This window comes from Plectropomus leopardus, chromosome 13, assembly GCF_008729295.1.
Source record: "Plectropomus leopardus isolate mb chromosome 13, YSFRI_Pleo_2.0, whole genome shotgun sequence".
Classification (NCBI taxonomy): domain Eukaryota; kingdom Metazoa; phylum Chordata; class Actinopteri; order Perciformes; family Serranidae; genus Plectropomus; species Plectropomus leopardus.
Window position 1 is genome coordinate 497,407 of NC_056475.1, and position 17,696 is coordinate 515,102.

At 39.9% G+C, this 17,696-nt stretch overlaps 1 protein-coding gene and 1 pseudogene across 1 annotated transcript in view; one reads left to right on the forward strand and one right to left on the reverse strand.

The window, feature by feature from the left end:
* Nucleotides 1-2,655, reverse strand: part of LOC121952683 — a 6,128-nt gene extending 3,473 nt beyond the window's left edge. Inside the window, exons 1-3 of the mRNA XM_042499488.1 lie at nt 2,622-2,655; nt 2,328-2,414; nt 880-987 (exon numbers count right to left, since the gene is read on the reverse strand). Of these exons, the coding sequence (XP_042355422.1) occupies nt 880-987; nt 2,328-2,414; nt 2,622-2,655 (229 nt within the window). The remainder of the gene's footprint in view (nt 1-879; nt 988-2,327; nt 2,415-2,621) is intronic.
* Nucleotides 2,656-7,753: 5,098 nt separating this feature from the next.
* On the forward strand, nt 7,754-13,705 carry LOC121952568 (annotated as a pseudogene).
* The last annotated feature ends 3,991 nt before the right edge of the window (nt 13,706-17,696 follow it).

The window sequence follows — 17,696 nt, forward strand, 5'->3', positions numbered from 1 at the left end:
AGCTCCAACAGAACAAAAATCAGCGAGTACAACAAATACTGCACGCCAAGATTTATATGCACCAAAATTTAACAAATAAAATACCATTAAAAAAAAGGATCTGAACCAACATCAGTTACATACATTATTGGCCAATTATTTTGAATATTATTACTATTATTACGGAGTTATTGTTGTTATTATTTCATTATTATTATTATCATTATTATTATTATTATTATTATTATATAAAGTGAAAGTTATTTGAAGCTTTTGCAATTCAACTTCAGAAAAACAGGATTCATGAAAATCCTCCTTTGCATCAATTTTTCAGGCTTTTGAAAGATTGATTTAAGACACATTTTAATTCAAATTAAGGCTTTAATTTTAAAGATTAATGAATTAAATGCCAGTTAAGGATTTAAAAAATAATAAATCTGCAGGAACGCTTGAAAGTTGAATCGTAATCACTAAGAAAATGTTTCCATCCGTTTTCGTTGCTTCAGCTGTAATGAATGTTGCTCTTTCAGGGATGCCAAGAAGCCAAAAGTTGGGTTTTAAATTTAGGATTTTTGTTTTTTCTGCATTGAAATATATAATCGTTCAGGAGAGAATTGCAATGCAGCTACGACTCCATTTAATCTCTGCTGCATATTTACACTCTGATCGTCTCCACGTGTTTTCTTCTCACTCCACATTTTATAATCGTCCGACATCAGTGGAGCCAAATTTAAATCTTTTGTTAAAAGGAGACATTTTTGTCAACATCTAAATATTTAAATGATTCTGTCGGTTTTATTAAAACCACAAATATCTATCAGAGCGCAGAGAAGAATCACAGAGTAAAATCATAATAATTCAGACTTTAGTGAAACCTTCAGACTGTGAGACTCCAGTTACCGTGACGAGACGACGGCGACTCGACACCTCCTGCCTGCCGTCCTCCTCGTCCTCCTCCCACACATGTCTCCACACTCCCCCCCCACCGTCCTCCGTCCTCAGCCCGGTCTGCACACACACACACACACACACACACACACACACACACCAATCAATAATTACTCTGCTTAAAAGAGGGTATCAATAAAGTGTATCGTATCGTATCGTATCGTATCGTATCGTATCGTATCGTATCGTATCGCACTGCACCGCACCGCACCGCACCGTACTGTACCGTATCGTATCGTATCGTATTGTACCGTACCGTATCGTATCGTACGGGTTGGTATGGTATGGTATTGTATAGTATTTAAATGCACATCATGAAGGTTTAAGGTTTTCAGAAAACAGCACACATGAGGAAAAAGGTCACGGCCACACATTTCCTCCACACCACATTTTTTAATTGTCAGATTCTCAAATTATAGTAAAATTTTTTTTAAAAATCTGATTTTTCCATTTAATTGAAAAAAAAATATTTTAAAAAATACTTTGTGAAGGAAAAGAAAATATACAAAGATACCATGAATCCTGCTCGGATCTCTGAGTTTAACCTGACGAAGATCCGAGCAGAATCAAAACAAAAAATATACATTTTCTAATAATTTTTTCTATTTTTGTGCCTCACTCTCAACATCACAGTAAACACTGCAGGCTCAAGTGTTTTTTTTAGCTTCAATCTCATTTTGTTAAATTAAGATCTTCCTCAGGAGGAAACAATCTGAGAGGCGATGTGTCGTGTTTTATACGTGTTTTTTTTCATACAGCTTTTCAATTTCCTTACAAAAAGACATTTTCAATCAAATTCAAAATATATATTAAAAGGCATAAATAACAAATATTTCTGCCATAAAACAAATTTAAAAAAGGGAGAAAAAAATTAAATTAAAGAGATGCAGAGAGTCTAACTCTTGTGATTAGTTCATCTGAACCATCGTGTCTGTTAGAATAAAACGGGGCAGTGAAACCGTATTTTGTCAGACGCACCCTCCGTATTTTTTTTTTGTGAGTCACTTTTTCCATAAATTGTACGTCTTGTATCATTTTATTCCATTTTATTGAATCTGGGGGTCTGGGTTCGGTAGTTTTCAGTTTCAGTGCAGTGATTCTCAAGATTCGGAGCATTTTTCATGTTCTTCTTTTAGATAAATGCGTGCTCTCTTTCTAACGGTTCGGTGTTTTAGTCCAGTCATTTATCATAATTTATTTTTTTTTAGTCGGTGTTCGGAAAAATAAGAGCGTGTCCTGTAATATTTTCGTGAATTTGGGTTGCTGGATATCGTGATCATCGCGGTGAAATGACGGTTGTTGCTATGTTTCGATCTCCGGCAGACGCAGCCATGCTGCAGCTCGCCGCTCCCCCTCTGGAAATATCCCATCATGCAGCTGAAGGCACGGCGAGCGCTGACCTTTGACCTTTCCCTCCTCTCCTGCTCCTGTTTCTCTAGCTCTGCTATCCGCTGGCTGAGGTCCTCCCAGTGCATGATGGGAAGGCCCTGGTAGTCAATGGAGGACGCCGCCGCTGCTGCGATGTGATGATGATGAAGCTCCTCCTCCTCCTCCTCCTCCTCCTTCTCCTCGGCCGTCTCCTTCTCGTCCTCCATCCTCCGCCCTGCAGACGAACAAAGGTTTGAACAAACTTTAAAAGGAACTTTTGGGATAAAATCTTACAACATCGCCTCACAGAAAATATAAAACCAGACTGCAGCATGAGACACCGCCCATAGACGCGGTCATGTCGTGTCTGGGTGGGTTTCCGTTAACCCTCAAACTGCACAAACTGAAATTGCGAATACAAACATGCCTCATGGAAACACGTCAGTTTCGAAAAAAACTCACGTTTATTGCAAAAACGTTTTCATGCATGCATGAGGTGGTATTTCAGGCGATTCGAAAAAGGGATGTTATCATCAGAGGAAAGTCACTTCATATCAACTCATTTTGTTGACTCATTTTGAGTCTGCTTTGCACTTTTTAATGTTTTATTTTTGTGGGCATGCATGAAAACTTCCTCACCAAAATGCATGAAATGACAAAGTGCATTTCTAATGACAAGGAGACGTGAACAGATGTGGATTTTCCTTCAGCTTTAGAAAGAAGAACTCCACCGTTCGGTGACAGATCTCTCAGCATCCACATATTTCATTTTCTTGTTTTTTACTGGATGAAAATTTAGATTAGAATGAATACTTTCATTTTTTATCAATGACAACACTCATGTGTGACAGTGCTCTTCCCTCTTCACCTCTTATATATATATGTGGAAATATAATTTTCAATAAATACATGTTTATATAGACTTATCATATAAGGGCTTTACCATTCACACATAAACATATATAGAAATAAATAGACATATATTTAAAAACAGAAATATCTCTAAGAGAAGCTATGATAAATGATGGGGGGCCCCGGTGATGCTGTAAGTGATAAGTCTATATAAACATGTATTTATTGTAAATTATATTAGTTGTAATGTTTATCACAGAGCTGTTTTTATACTTGTTACGCGGAATGTGTCGCAGTGGTTTTTATGTTCTTCTGGTGTCTTTTACGGTGAGACTGAAGGACATTTTTCACATTTGAGGACAGTAAAGTTTGTGTATCATATATCACAGTCCCGCTGAGCGCGTGTGCAGGCGTCCTGAGGTGTAACGCAGCTTTCAGCGCGCAGACACGCAGATGTAAATGTTCGCATGTTGGTCGCCATCAAAGCAAAATAACGCGATAAAAGGCTCTAACTGTTTTTTGTTTTTTTTCGGTCCCTCCGCTCACACTTTATACAGAAATATCATTAAAACGTGTAAAGTTTGACTCCTTAATCTGTTTAAAGTGAGACTCTGTCCCCGGTGATCGGAGCTCAAGTGTCCCCGCAGCAGCCGCCCGCTCTGCCCGCAGTTGTTTACCAGCAGCGGGGACACCTCGGAGGGTTTTACCCACCTCCCAGTCACATCCAGGCGGCCCCGGGTCCCCGCGACATGTCGCCCCGCGGCCCGCTGCAGCCCGCCGGCCTCGCTGTGAGCGCTGCCCGCGGCGGAGGCTTCAGTTCGGCATCAGAGAAAAGTTGGTGAAAAGTGGCCTGAAAGTGGTTTGAGTCCGTGTGAAGGAAGGACGGAGCTTCCTTTTCCTCCCGCCGCCTCCCCCTTCCGCTCCCCCCACTTTAACCTCTGAGCTGCGGCCGACTGACGGACGCTGAAACGGTTAAACCGAGTCCCGGAGCCGCTGCCGGCGGCCTGAGTACCGGCGCTACTCTGAGTATCAGGGCGGTACAAGTACTGACCGTCAGTCACAGCCTGCAGACAACGTTCCCGCAACATTCACTAACGTCACCGACAGGCTGTAATAATGTTCCGAAGAAAACATTTCCCTCTAACGTTCAAAGAACGTTTTAAATAATGTTCCTGTGAGGTTAAACTCCGACTAACCTTTAAACTGCAACATTGTGAGGATGTTTTGGTGATGTTGAAGGTGACGAATATTCCCACAACGTTACATAAGAACAAAGAAAGAACGTTTTCAAAACAACATTCAGAACATGTTATTGAGGACTGAGATTACGCAACATTTTTAAAAATTAAAATGAGATGTAATGTTAACAATAAAAAAAACCCAACATTTTTTATGTTTATAGAGAATGTTACCCGAACTTTATAAAGAACATTCTGGGAACTAAAAGAAAACCTGTTGCTGAAAATGTTACTAAAACATAGTTTTGGTTGCATTGTACCATTCCCAGAACGTTTTTAGAACCAAACTTTACTCTCTGGGGTCGTGAGGTATAATATGTCGTAAAAAAGTCATAGTGTGTCATAGAACATAGTAAAGTATGTCATTACAAAATCATTTAAAAGACACAGTACATCATGTTGTAAAAAAAATTCTAAAAAGTCATATTATACTATATTGTAAAAAAAAAAGGTCATTGTATAGTATGTTGTAAAAAGTAAGTAAATAATGCAAAATAATTGCTTTATATTATTAGGGTAGTATCCTCATAGAAATATAAAACAGAAAAAGATAAATAGTTTATTTTGAACAACAAATGAAACAAAAAAAAGATGAAGTAAAATCAGTAAAATTATTTATTGTATTTAATTATTCCAAATCAGAGCTTCAGACACAAAGATATTAAAAGAAAAACACAATAAAATCAAATTAAAAGCACAAGTTCACTCTAAACATAACTTAAACACATATTACAACCTCCAACAGCAACTTCATAAGAATTTCATATCTGTCGAATGTTGTAAGAATGTTGTGGGGATGTTGTGGGGATGTTTTGGGGATGTTGTGGGGATGTTGTGGGGATGTTTTGGGGATGTTGTGGCGTTTTCTTTGTTGTTGTGACACTTAAGCGTCCGCTGTTCTCCCAGAATCCCCAAATCCTCCATCTGCTTTCAGTCGTCATCTCTAAAAAATGGTGAAACAGGACACCGGGAGGCTCGGCCTTTAACCCCTTCACTGCCTCTCGGACAGAGCAGAATCCACAGAGCGGAGAGCAGCTAAACCACATTCACACGCAAACAAACAAACAAACAAACAAACAAACAAACACGGAGATATGAGATGTAAAAAAAGAACTGATTTTAAGATTGGCATTATGTTTTTTTTCTCTTTCCAAACTGCGAGCAGCGAGGAAGCTTTAAAGAGCCAAACTGTCTCTGTCTGCGTCTGTCTGCGTCTCTGTCTGTCTGTGTCTGTATCTCCATCTGTGTCTGTGTCTGTCTGTCTGTCTCTGTCTGTCTGTCTGTCTGTCTGTCTGTGTCTGTCTCTGTCTGTGTCTCTGTCTGTCTCTGTGTCTCCGTCTGTCTCTGTCTCTCTGTCTGTCTCTGTCTGTGTCTCCGTCTGTCTCTGTCTGTGTCTCTGTCTGTGTCTCCGTCTGTCTCTGTCTGTGTCTCTGTCTGTCTCTGTGTCTCCGTCTGTCTCTGTCTCTGTGTCTCTGTCTGTGTCTCTGTCTGTCTCTGTCTGTGTCTGTGTCTCTGTCTGTCTGTGTAATAATAATAATAACATTATATGTCATAAATAATATGATAGCTTCAAAAAGGCCGTTTCGATGCTTTGAGCACTTCTAATTTAAATATTATAGAACTTTTTTTAGTAAAGCTGACATATTAATTTCAATGCAGTACTTTTACAAGTAATGCAGTATTTCCAGTCTAAGATTGTAACAACTGTATCAATATCTAATATTGTCACGGACGTAAAATCTACATGGGTGTCGCAGAAGTCGCCAGTTCGTATGTCAGTGATGGCGCCATATTTCAGAGGCAACGGCAGCCGTAAACAACTGACAGCAAACAGATCGGCTTTGTTTTTTCTGGATAAAAAGAAAAACACTATCATTTTTATATTTCTCAAGAGATTGTACTGAGTTGTTTTTATATTCATGAATTTGATCTATGTGTAGCAGGAAAAGAAAGGTTTGTCTCCAGTTAATATAATCTGTATATTTACCGCCAAATTAATTAAACTATTTCGATTAAAATACATTAATTAAATTAATGATAGTAATAATAATAATAACATATTTGGGCACTTTTCACAATACTCAGACAGAAACAAACACAAAGTCAATTGAAGTCAGTAAAACATAAATAAAAACAAAATGATTTAACTCTGTTGGTCAAACTTTACTAATTAAACCGTGTTAATTAATGCATAGATTAAGCTGTAGAAAAGAAAATAATTCTAATTAAACCACATTAATAAAACGTTGTCCTTTAAACTCTATAAATCTACCTATATTGATTAAATTATATGAGTAAAGTAAAATCTATTAATGAGATGATGTGTGTTTCTCGCTGCTCATGTGGGTGATGTGATACTTTTTAAATCTTTTGATTGTTTTTTATTATTTATTTTTTTAATGTTGTTTTGCTGTTGTGTTGTGTGTTGTTGATTATCATGATTTATTTTTTATTGTGACGATTTGTTTTGGTTTTATCATTGTGATGTTTTGTTTTTGATAGTTGTGACGTTTTGTAGATGATTGTTGTTGTGATGTTTTGTTGTTTTGCTGTTGTGATGTTTTGTTGTTGTGATGTTTTGTTGTTTTGCTGTTTTGTTGTTTTGTTGTTGTGATGTTTTGTTGTTTTGCTGTTGTGATGTTTTGTTGTTGTGATGTTTTGTTGTTTTGCTGTTGTGATGTTTTGTTGTTTTGCTGTTGTGATGTTTTGTTGTTGTGATGTTTTGTTGTTTTGCTGTTGTGATGTTTTGTTGTTGTGATGTTTTGTTGTTTTGCTGTTGTGATGTTTTGTTGTTGTGATGTTTTGTTGTTTTGCTGTTGTGATGTTTTGTTGTTTGGTTGCAGCTGGTGCCGCCGTGCTGCAGTTCCCGGTGCGGCCGCTCCGTGGCGGTGTCGCTGTTTCGTCGGTCGGAGGCTCCGGGCTCTGTGTGCTGGGAGACTAATGTTGGTAAAATCTTTCAAACTGTTGGTTTTCGGTGACTCCGGGACTCTACCGGACCTCCGCTCGGTGGTTTAGGGGGACTGAGGGACCGACCGTCCCGGAGTACTGAGGGACCGGCCCGGCGCGGACCGTTTCGGGCAGCTGCTGAGCGGTTTTCTGATCTGACTGGAGGTTTTTTACAAGTTAGCTCAACAGCTAATCCTAAAAGTCACGTCACCTGCGCGGACGGGAATTAAAAGTTTCCCGGTGTTGCCGAGACCGCCGGGTCCGTTTTCACTCCGCGTCCGTGATCAACTTTGTCTTGGGTGTTTTTGCGCGGGGTTTTATCTCGCTTTTGCGCAGCCATAAATTTGGGGTTGGAGGCAGCAGCGAGTGAAGCGGAGCAGCGGCTATAGATGTCGGTGTGAGCCGCGGGGGGACTCGGACTCGGTGTTTTCCGCCGGGGAGATGCGGTAGAGAGCGGGCCGCCCCGGTGTTCAGCCCGCGGACTCGGCGGCTCTGGGTTTGCTGCTCGTGAGGCCTGCGGGTCGGGCTTCCACCGGGCTCGAGTAGAGCCCGACGCCGCCGGAGAGAGGTCGGAGGCCGGCTGCTGGCTCCGCCTCCGCCGGGCCTGCGCACCGAGCCATGGAGCGGATGGAAGTGGACCAGTGCGCAGGCGCAGCGGGCGGGGCGGGAGGCGGGGCTCTGCGCAGGTCAAACAGCGCCCCATGATCACCAGCGTCAGGTAAGTGCAACTACAGCCGAACCCTGTCCAAAAAAAACCCAAAATTCACATGTTCTGTCCTCAAAAATCCAAACATGTTCATACATTCACCAGGAAATCAGGCGCGTTTTAACCCGCACAGCTCGCTTTGATATCGATCAAAATCAAGCTTTAGAAAATATTTTACATTAAGATGATTTTCTACTTAGTTTGGGGTATTTTGTTTTTAACCAAAATCAGTCCCAATCATAAATATCGAATATTCAATAATTTTCAGAATTTTAAAATGCCAGGTTTTTATCATCATGCCACTGTGTTTTAGAGTCACACACACTTTATGTGTGTGTGACATACATACACACACACTTTATGTGTGTGTGGGCTTTTCAGAATCAGGCTATAATGATTATTATGTGATTTTCTACTTTCACTTAATTTATTTTTTCAACCAACATAAGTTGTAATCATAAATATCAAATATTCTTTACTTTTAAGAATTTTTACCCTTTTTGTCATGACACCACTATGTTTTTAGATGGAAAAAAACTGAATTATTGTCAGTCTCCTCCTCAGTGTGTGAGTGTAGCTGCTGACAGTCTGGGATATGTCAGTGTGTGAGTGTAGCTGCTGACAGTCTGGGATATGTCAGTGTGTGAGTGTAGCTGCTGACAGTCTGGGATATGTCAGTGATCAGCAGCTACATTGACTGTGACAGGTCACCTAGTGGAAATAGCATGTATTTCCTCCATATGCCAAATATTGTCAAAATGACCTCAACAGGTGGAAAATAGTCAAAATGACAAATTCAGAGTCAAAAGCCCAGAATGACACCCAGAAATAATACAAGTCCTGTTTTTCTGCTCTGATGGCTGTGGGATCAAAAATGTCAGTTTGAATGGGTTTCAATGGAGCATTTTTGGACCTGAACAGTCTGAATGTAACTATTTAGTTTCCACAGTGTATTTTAGACTTATTGTAGGAGCTGAGCTGCAAATTCACTAATTACACTCAATACACAATCTGGACTACATTTAGGACACATGCATCAACACAGACAATATTATCAAAAAAATTAAGAACAACTTCAATTGTTCCCACAAAGACTGTTTGTTTCCACAAGATAACTAACTCATGTACACAATGTATTTATTCGTTCCCACGGAGAAATTGTTCCCACAAAATGATTAACTTGTGTGTGTTAGATAATATTTTTTTCCCCATAGCATTAAAAAAAAAACACATTTTGGGATTTTACAGACTTCATAGTTTCCTATAAAAAACTTTCATCATAAAAAAAATAGAAATAAAAAGATGTTGATTTGCAGGTGACGCTGTGTTTTTTTGGGTAAAAACTGTCTCTCTGTGGAGAAATTAACCTTTTGTCTCTGTATTTATTTAAGGAAGTTGTTGTTCTCGTTGTTTGTCTCAGTGACGGGATGACGGTCTTCAGTCCGGTGTCCTCGGCTCGGTACAGACGCAGCAGTGTGTCCATCAACCCCAGCTGTCCCTCACAGGTGTGTGTGTGTGTGTGTGTGTGTGTGTGTGTGTGTGTGTGTGTGTGTGTGTGTGTGTGTGTGTGTGTGTCTGTCTGTCTGTCTGTCTGTCTGTCTGTCTCAGTATGATGTTTTTACTGTGTGGACTCAGCGACGCCTGCTGACCTTCATCGTCTCCTCTTCTTCTTCTTCTTCTTCTTCAGCTTGTCCCTCTGTCTCCTTTCTCTCTGACCGGAGACAGACTCGACCACAAGAGGCAGGTGAGGACTCTTTCTACTCCGCCAGGCGCTCGAGTCGCACCGACACGAGATCGTCTTCTCTTCAGCGCTTTCAGAGCATCAGAATCAACCGAAAAAGAAAAAACAAAACTCTAATTCTTCAGAGGAATTTAGAATTTTACTGACTGAATTCTACTGTTGATATTTATTCTGATTTATTCATTTTTTCTCAGTTTTATTAAGTATTAATTAAGTATACATGAAGCCTTATTTTGTCTAAGATTCAGTGTCCATTTACCAAAATCTAAATATAAATGAATAAATATGTAAAAATAAATAAATAAATAAATAAAAATCCCACACATGGAGAGTAGTAGAGAGAGGAGGGTTAATATAAAATTAGGTTAAAAAAAACACACATTAGTAAAAATAAATAAATTAATGATGATAATAATAATGATAATAAAGAAAAAATAAGATAAAGTGTAATCATAGCAATAAAAATTAAGTACAAAACAATTTTAAATATAGATAATAAATATAAAAAAGACATAACAGGGATATGGTAATAGTTGTAAAATAAATTAAGAAAAAAGCGTCATTAAAAAACTTGTCAAAATCTAAATAAAAATAAATAGAGATAGAAAATGAAATGAAATAGAAAGATGGTAATAATGGTAATATAAATTAAGTAAAAAATGTCATTCAAAAACAATAATGATTTTAAAAAATAGATAAAGATAAAAGTGAAATAAGAAAGAAAATGACAATGACTGTCTTGAATTCAGTGTTATAAATATTTAAAATGTCCTGGCCTCTTATTGTTTTTCTTTTGAGAAATAAAACAGACAAGTTTTAAAAAAACGGTCTGAAATTTACATTTAAAAGATTTTTCTTTACAAAAGTTGACCGTTGACAGACAGTGTGTGGGGTCAGAGGTCAAAGGTCAGGAGGTTAATAACAGTAAGAGGTGTTTGTGTTGACAGCAGGAGGAGAACATGGAGATGACGCTCAGAGGAAGTCTGCAGAGACTGAGGTACAGCGCTCACACGCTTCATTCATCCACCCTCCATTAACACACTGGGACTGACCTGTCCTCTCTCTGTCCCTCCCAGTGCTTCCAGTCTGATCCCAGTTCCTCCAGTCAGTCAGTGGCACAACCACACATCAGTGGTGAGCGACTCCACGCCAGCTTTTTATCACCACCTGGCTCTTATTTTCATAGTTTTTCATGGTGGTTCCTGTCAGTTTGGACGTTTCACTCTGATGCTGAGGCTCATGGGTAATGTAGTGTTTAGAGATGTCACATCGACCAATCAGAGGGAGAGAACTGTCACGAAAAAAAAGTGGGGAAACATTTTAAACGTCCTGGAGAGCTGAGGTAGTCTCACTGTGAGAGAAACTGATCTGTATTATGATCTGAATCCAGAACAGACCATTCAGACTGAATCCAGATCAGATGGTTCTGACTGAATCCAAATTAGACGCAGTAAACTAAATCCTGATCAGAGTGTTCTAACTTAATCTAGACTAGAGGTATTAAACTGAATCCAGATCAGAAGGTTCTAATTTAATCCAGATTAAAGTTTTCTGAGTACAGATTAGAGTGTATTAAACTGAATCCAGATTTGCGAAATTTAACTAAATCCAGTTTAGAGGGTTCTAACAGAATCCAGATTAGTGTGTTTCGAATGAATCCAGAGTGCTATAACTAAATCCAGATCAAAGTGTTTAAACAGAATCCAGATTAGTGTTCTGTCTGAATCCAGATTAGAGAATTCAGACTGAATTCAGATTAGAGTGTTCTGACTGATCTAGATTAGAGGCTGATGTTTTCTTTTTCGCCCTTTCTTCTTCAGTGGTTCCAGTCCCAGGACAGCGGCGTGACGCCCAACTCGTCCCCGAGTCCCACCAGGAGGTTCAGGTATTTTGGCGCTGAACGCTGTCGGTGGTCTTACTGTGTCTTGTCGTGATCAGTCGGTCTGATCTCACACTGAATGTGTTCCTGTCCAACAGACCGGCAGTTAGCGCCACCGTACGATGGCCCGCTTTAACTCCTCTCAAGAGGAAAGGTAAATTATTCACACCTGCAATAAAACCATTAACATCCAACAAGCTGGAAACAAATCGCTGATATCAGCTTCACGTTTAGCTGTTGAGCCCGACATTTTAGATTTTTAAATTGTTGGTATTATAATGCCTCTCCACTGGTGATAGCCAAGACCGGTTACGTTTTGGGTTTTTTTGGCCAAACTTGACACAAGTGCATAATTCCTGTATTTAGAGTATTGTTGTTTTTATTTTTCAAACATGTACATTTGTAAACCTGTTTGTCTCTCAGGAGGGGTGGAGTCTGACGGACCCCCAAAGAAGCTTTTTGTTGCTGGGGTAACAGACCCCGCCCACCGCAGCAGCTACACTGTCAGGTGAGGATCACCTGGAACACACGTCCGTCACAGTAATATCAAAATGAATAATCATGAATTAACCTTCTTCTGTCTCCCTCCTCAGTGTCTCTCAGTCGGCTACAGACTCTCCTCCTGCAGGAGGCGTCAGTCCTCAGTCCAGCCCTCTGTCTCTGTCTCCTCCCCCCTCCTTCACCCCCTTTACCTCCCACCAGCACCCCGGACACTAAATCTTACTCACTCAGAGCCCTGGACCCGTCACTGTGGGTGCAGACCAACCACCAGCAACAACTCGGAGGAACATCAACCCCCATTGCACCTTATTTTGGTTCCAATCATCTGCCAGTGCCACTGTTAGCCCCGCCTCTCTAACAGACAGAAGAATTACAGGAAGTGATACAGAAAGTTCACCTTCAGTCTCTTAGTGGGATTCACACTGTGGAAAAGTTTCTGGACATTTCCTTTCAGCTGTAATTCCTCCGAATCTTTCATTTTATAAATCACAGCTGCATCACTCTTCAGTTAATCTCTGAGTCCATGTTGGACTCTGATCCAACGCTGGGCAGATGGACATATGCCGTCACATGTGGCTCCGCCCCTTCAGTGGGCAGGTGTATGAGGTTTGTCCTCAGACTGAGGGCTTGTGGGATGAACTTCCTAACCTCCAATTAAACGATGTACAAAGGATTCATCATCAGCATCATCAGAATAAAACTGTCCCAAGGACACATTGGTCGTGTCCTGGGATTGGAATTAAACGTGCAGAAGAGAGGGATGTTCTGGGAAATTTTTGGGAGCAGATTTGCAACAGACACACCTCCCAAATGTCAATGTGTCCTGTGGACCAAGTAGCTGATTCTGATTCGTTATGAAGAGGAATAAACACTAAACAAGTTGTACTGATACAAGGATGGAAGAACGAAGCACACAGACGTCTTGTTCATTTGTGAACAAGACGTCACAGACGTCTTGTTTCTGGCATAACATGTTGAATGAGTTTGTCAGATTTGTTCTGCGGACATCGAAGGAGCCAAAGATGGGATGACATCCTGTCAGAGGATGCAGCTTTGGTCTAGTCTGACTAATCGGTCGATGCTGTTCATGAATTTCCAGGTCTTCAGAAGTTCTAATGAGGTCTTGAGTTGTAATCAAGACGCAATCTCGGGTGACATGAAAGAGAATCGTTTCTCTGAAGGAATTGAGGCTCTTCTGGAACATTTGGTTCCACCTTTAGAGATCCGGTCGACGCCTACAGGAACTAAACGGAAAACCTTCAGTTTTACTGCTCGTCCTCCTGGAGTTTTACTTGTTGGAAATCAAGTAACTTATCATGACAATGTAGAAATCACCTGATGGATTCAGACATGTCTTGAAGGTGAAGTCATGAGTGTTTATGACTGTAGATCTGTGGAGTAACATCTGGAGGGGAATTTGCAAATCCAAGGATGGTGAAGGAATCTGCTTCTGAAAGACCTCTGATTGGTTTACCTTGACATTCTTACCCTAACCCAGAGATACTCAGCTTGCTTTGCATGGGGGCCACTTTTGCAAAATTACAGGAGGCCAGGGGCCAGTCGCAAATGCCCCATACATGTTTCTAGGATTTTAGGATCTTAGGGTCTTAGGAGGTTTCTAGGATTATAGAACATTTGTAGGACTTTTAGGACGTTTCTAGTATTTTAGGACATTAGGATGTTATATAGGACCTCAGTCGGGTGGTGTGGGGGATCCTCCACTGGCTTTTTTTTTTTTTTTATCAAAAAGCTCTATTTTGATGCCGTTTTATGCACTCTGGCACCTTATGGATACTAAAAGTACAAAAACATTTCCCAGTGTCAATCACTGTATTTTTATTGTGAAGAAGAAAATGGTTGGGGGGCCACCAGGGGCCTTATCAGAGGCCAGAGTTGGCCTGTGGGCTGTAAGTTGAGTATCACTGCCCTGACTGTAACCACTCCCACTCCTCTTGCCTAAACTTAACCAATCCAACCAATGAAGGCAACAAACACTAGCCAATCAGAGAGTGAGAGTGGGGCAGGTAATTCCTTTGCCATCCTAGGATTCGCAAATTTGCCACCCAGTCTCTCCCGACACTTACTCAAATCCGTGAACCAGGGTTATGTACCTATTGTGCATCACTTAATTTCTATCAAATTTCGTAGATTAAATATTCAGGTTGTCCGCTGAAGATGATTTTGAATCTTTAGTCAACAAAACAAATTCCTGAAAATCCAAAACAATCTTTCTTCCAGAAACCATATGAAGGGGCTGTAGCTTTTTGTTAGGCCAAAACTGGTAGTTGTTGAGTTTTTTGGGGTGTTTTCGAGTCCAAACTGGCTACACCTCAAGCCACTGAACAAAAGCCTAAGATTTTTGTGTTTTAAAAGAAAGGTTTTGTGTGGCGACTGAGTCACCCTGACTGAAGCTTTCTGGTTCAACCAGAAGAAAACTTGAAAGACTTCATTTGTTTGTCTCCAGTTTGTTGAATGTCGGCCGACAGTTGACGGACTGTAGAATGTTTTTCTCCCAGGACGAGAGACTGGTTTTACAAACTGGTTTCTGGTCAGTAGGAGTGTGAAGAACTTGTTTGTTAATAGTGTATCTATATGTGAATAGTGAAAGTCGGAGCAGCTAATACGTGCTCGCTTTTCTTCAGCCTGCATGGTTTGATTGTACACATTGAATCTGCAGATAGCAACCACGCTCTTCCCTCAGAGAGGTGCATTTATACTTTTTCATTTCCCAGGTAGTTTTCTCTTAGACCCACTTCTGCCACATTGTGTCCATGAAGGTTATCTGATTATTATTATGGTATGGTATGTTAGAAATCCCCACAAAATCTTTATTACTTGTCTGTCAGTTATCATTCTGACTTTCTGTTTTCTTTCTGACACATTTATTGTAATTGTTTTGAGGTTGTTTTTAATCAGAGTTGATTTTTTTGAACACCAGGACCAATCTCGGCTCTTGCGTTAACAGCTCTGGATTCTTTATGTTTTGCACTTCGAAGAAGTCCCCTTTAAGAATTCCTCCGTTTTAATCCCAGGGCGGGGCAATAATTCAGTACTATCAAATATCAGCTGAGTCATATCGTGGTGATATGACCTTTTGTTATTGTTCTACAGTTCATTGATTTTAACATCAGTTTATTTGATGTGATTTTGCACATATTTGCCTTGTTGTGTTACCGTTATCAGAAAATATCTACTAATATTGTGATGATAATGTCAACCATATCACCCGGCAGCCCTTCAATGGTTTCATTCCAAAATCTGTGGAGCCCCTAAGAGGACAACTATCCGGCACTCAGTAGAAAATATTTGGCACCCACAATCTCGCACTAATTAGAAACTATTTGGCAATTACTAGGAACTGTCTGGTGCTTGCTAGAAACTAGGGTTGGGCTGGTGTGAACATTTTCAAACCGGTTTAATAATCAGCCAAACACTGGACCGGACCAGTTTTCCAAATTAGACCCATCAGCCACTCCTCAGCTCTGTATCCACACTGAATTCCTTAAATACGCACCTCTGTAACTTCACATAAACAAACTGTAGCTATCAGACCGGAGACGCTAACATTTAAAAGATGGCTCACTTGTTATCTTTCTGCATTTGTAACGTTGCTTTTGAAATCAGAAAACACGTTATATATTACATTTACGGGAAATTACAAACAAGATAACAACAGCAAGTAACGTTAGCTTGTTATCAGCAGAAGCTTCCTGGCGATCTCCCTCCAGCCGGCTGACACTGTGATTAGGATTTTGTAGTGATATACAGAGGTTTCGTTTAACTGATTCCTCATGAGCCAGTTGGTCCTCGTCCACCGCAGCGCTTTCAAAGCGAGCGACAGGAATAAACAGAACCACAGACGGTGAAAGTTGAGCTCACCACAGCGCTGGTAAAGACAGCTTTTTTGTAGCTTCAAATCCAATATTTTTTCATTTTGGTGCAGTTTTAGTTTTTTCATAAGAGAATAACTCCATTGACGCCATGTCTCCTGTCATAAACACAAAAAGTAACTTTCTTGGCTCAGCTGTAAGTTAAAATCTGACCTGTGTGATGCTAGTTGCTCTGGTAGTAAGTTTAAAACATGATAACATAGTAATCATGCTGTCGTATTGCTGATTACTAATCCAGTTTGAGTTGGATTTAGCGCTGTGACTCAGGCTACTTTTCAAATTGCCAGAATGAGACATAAAGAGAAATGTCAGTTCAGCCAGTTTGCATAAATCAATCTGGTTTAAACTTGTACAATGGACCAGATGGACAAAACTGAAAAACTGACCCAACTCTGGTAGAAGCACTCTGGCACACTCAAGAAATAATCTAGCGCTCGTGAGAATCTGTTTGACATCCACAAGGACGTTGCCGGTATTAGAAGCTATTTAGCACTTGCTGGGAAACAACTGGCACTTTCTGTAAACTTTCTACACACAAGATATTATTTGGCACACACTAGAAACTATCTGGCACTTAGTGGAAACTGAAGAACTTTTCTACGCCCACTGAAAACCATCTGGTGAGAAATATTTCATGTCCCCTTAGAGGCTCCATAATAACAAGTCGTCCCAACAGTAGTCTCAGACGTCAGCTATCCTTTAAAAATCAGACTTTTAATTTCTTATTTTTATTTTGTCTAAAATTAGTGTACTTATTCGATATGAGTGCAAAAGAATTTGACTTAATTTAGTCACGGATGCATGTAGCCGTCTCACCGGAGGGGTCGGAGGTCTGAGGTGAGGGTTTTAGTAATCAGCTGCGGTTCTGTTTCCAGCTTTTGCACATGCACAGTATTGTACAGTTTTGTACTTTCACTCATCATTGTGCCTAAACATGTGGTCATAGTTCGGAGGAGCTTGTTTTTTTCTCATGCATGTCGATTCAAACATAAGATCTGAGAGATTTGTGAGGTATGTTTGTACATAAAGTCTATGAGCTGTTTTTATATAAGTGTCTTTCCCGTCGCTGCTCGCTCAGCTGCTCCAACAGAATTCCAAATCTTCTTTAAATGACGGATTTGACATCATATTTCCCGTCATCAGGACTTTGCACAGAGCTGGTTTGACCACCTCGATCTTTACATGACCGTTAATGTGTTGTCATATCAGAAATGCTGTTGAGTTTTGCTGCTTTTTCTGTTTTTTTCTTGCTTTATTTCTTGACTTGTTACCGTCTCTGGAAGTCTATCCTGTTTCGTAAAAATGCACTCAAAGTCAAAAATAATTCCACGAGTTTGGCTCAGTTTTAGTTTTGGACCTTCGGACCTGCTCAGTTTAGCTTTAAAACATTCACACGTGTTTCGGCATCATTTGAAATATTTTAGTCCTGGTCCCCGTACAATACCAAAATTTTTAAATGTATTACTTTAAAAAGTAAGCTTTTTCTTCCAAAAAGCTTTTTAAAAAATTAAGCAAAAGAAGCCAAAAGTTAAAACGTCTAAAGACAAGCAGACATACAATAATTTTATCTCAATAAAATAGTTAAAAACAGACAAAATGTTGAGTTAAAATCAGAAATCTGACAGAATATATTCAGTAAGATTATAAA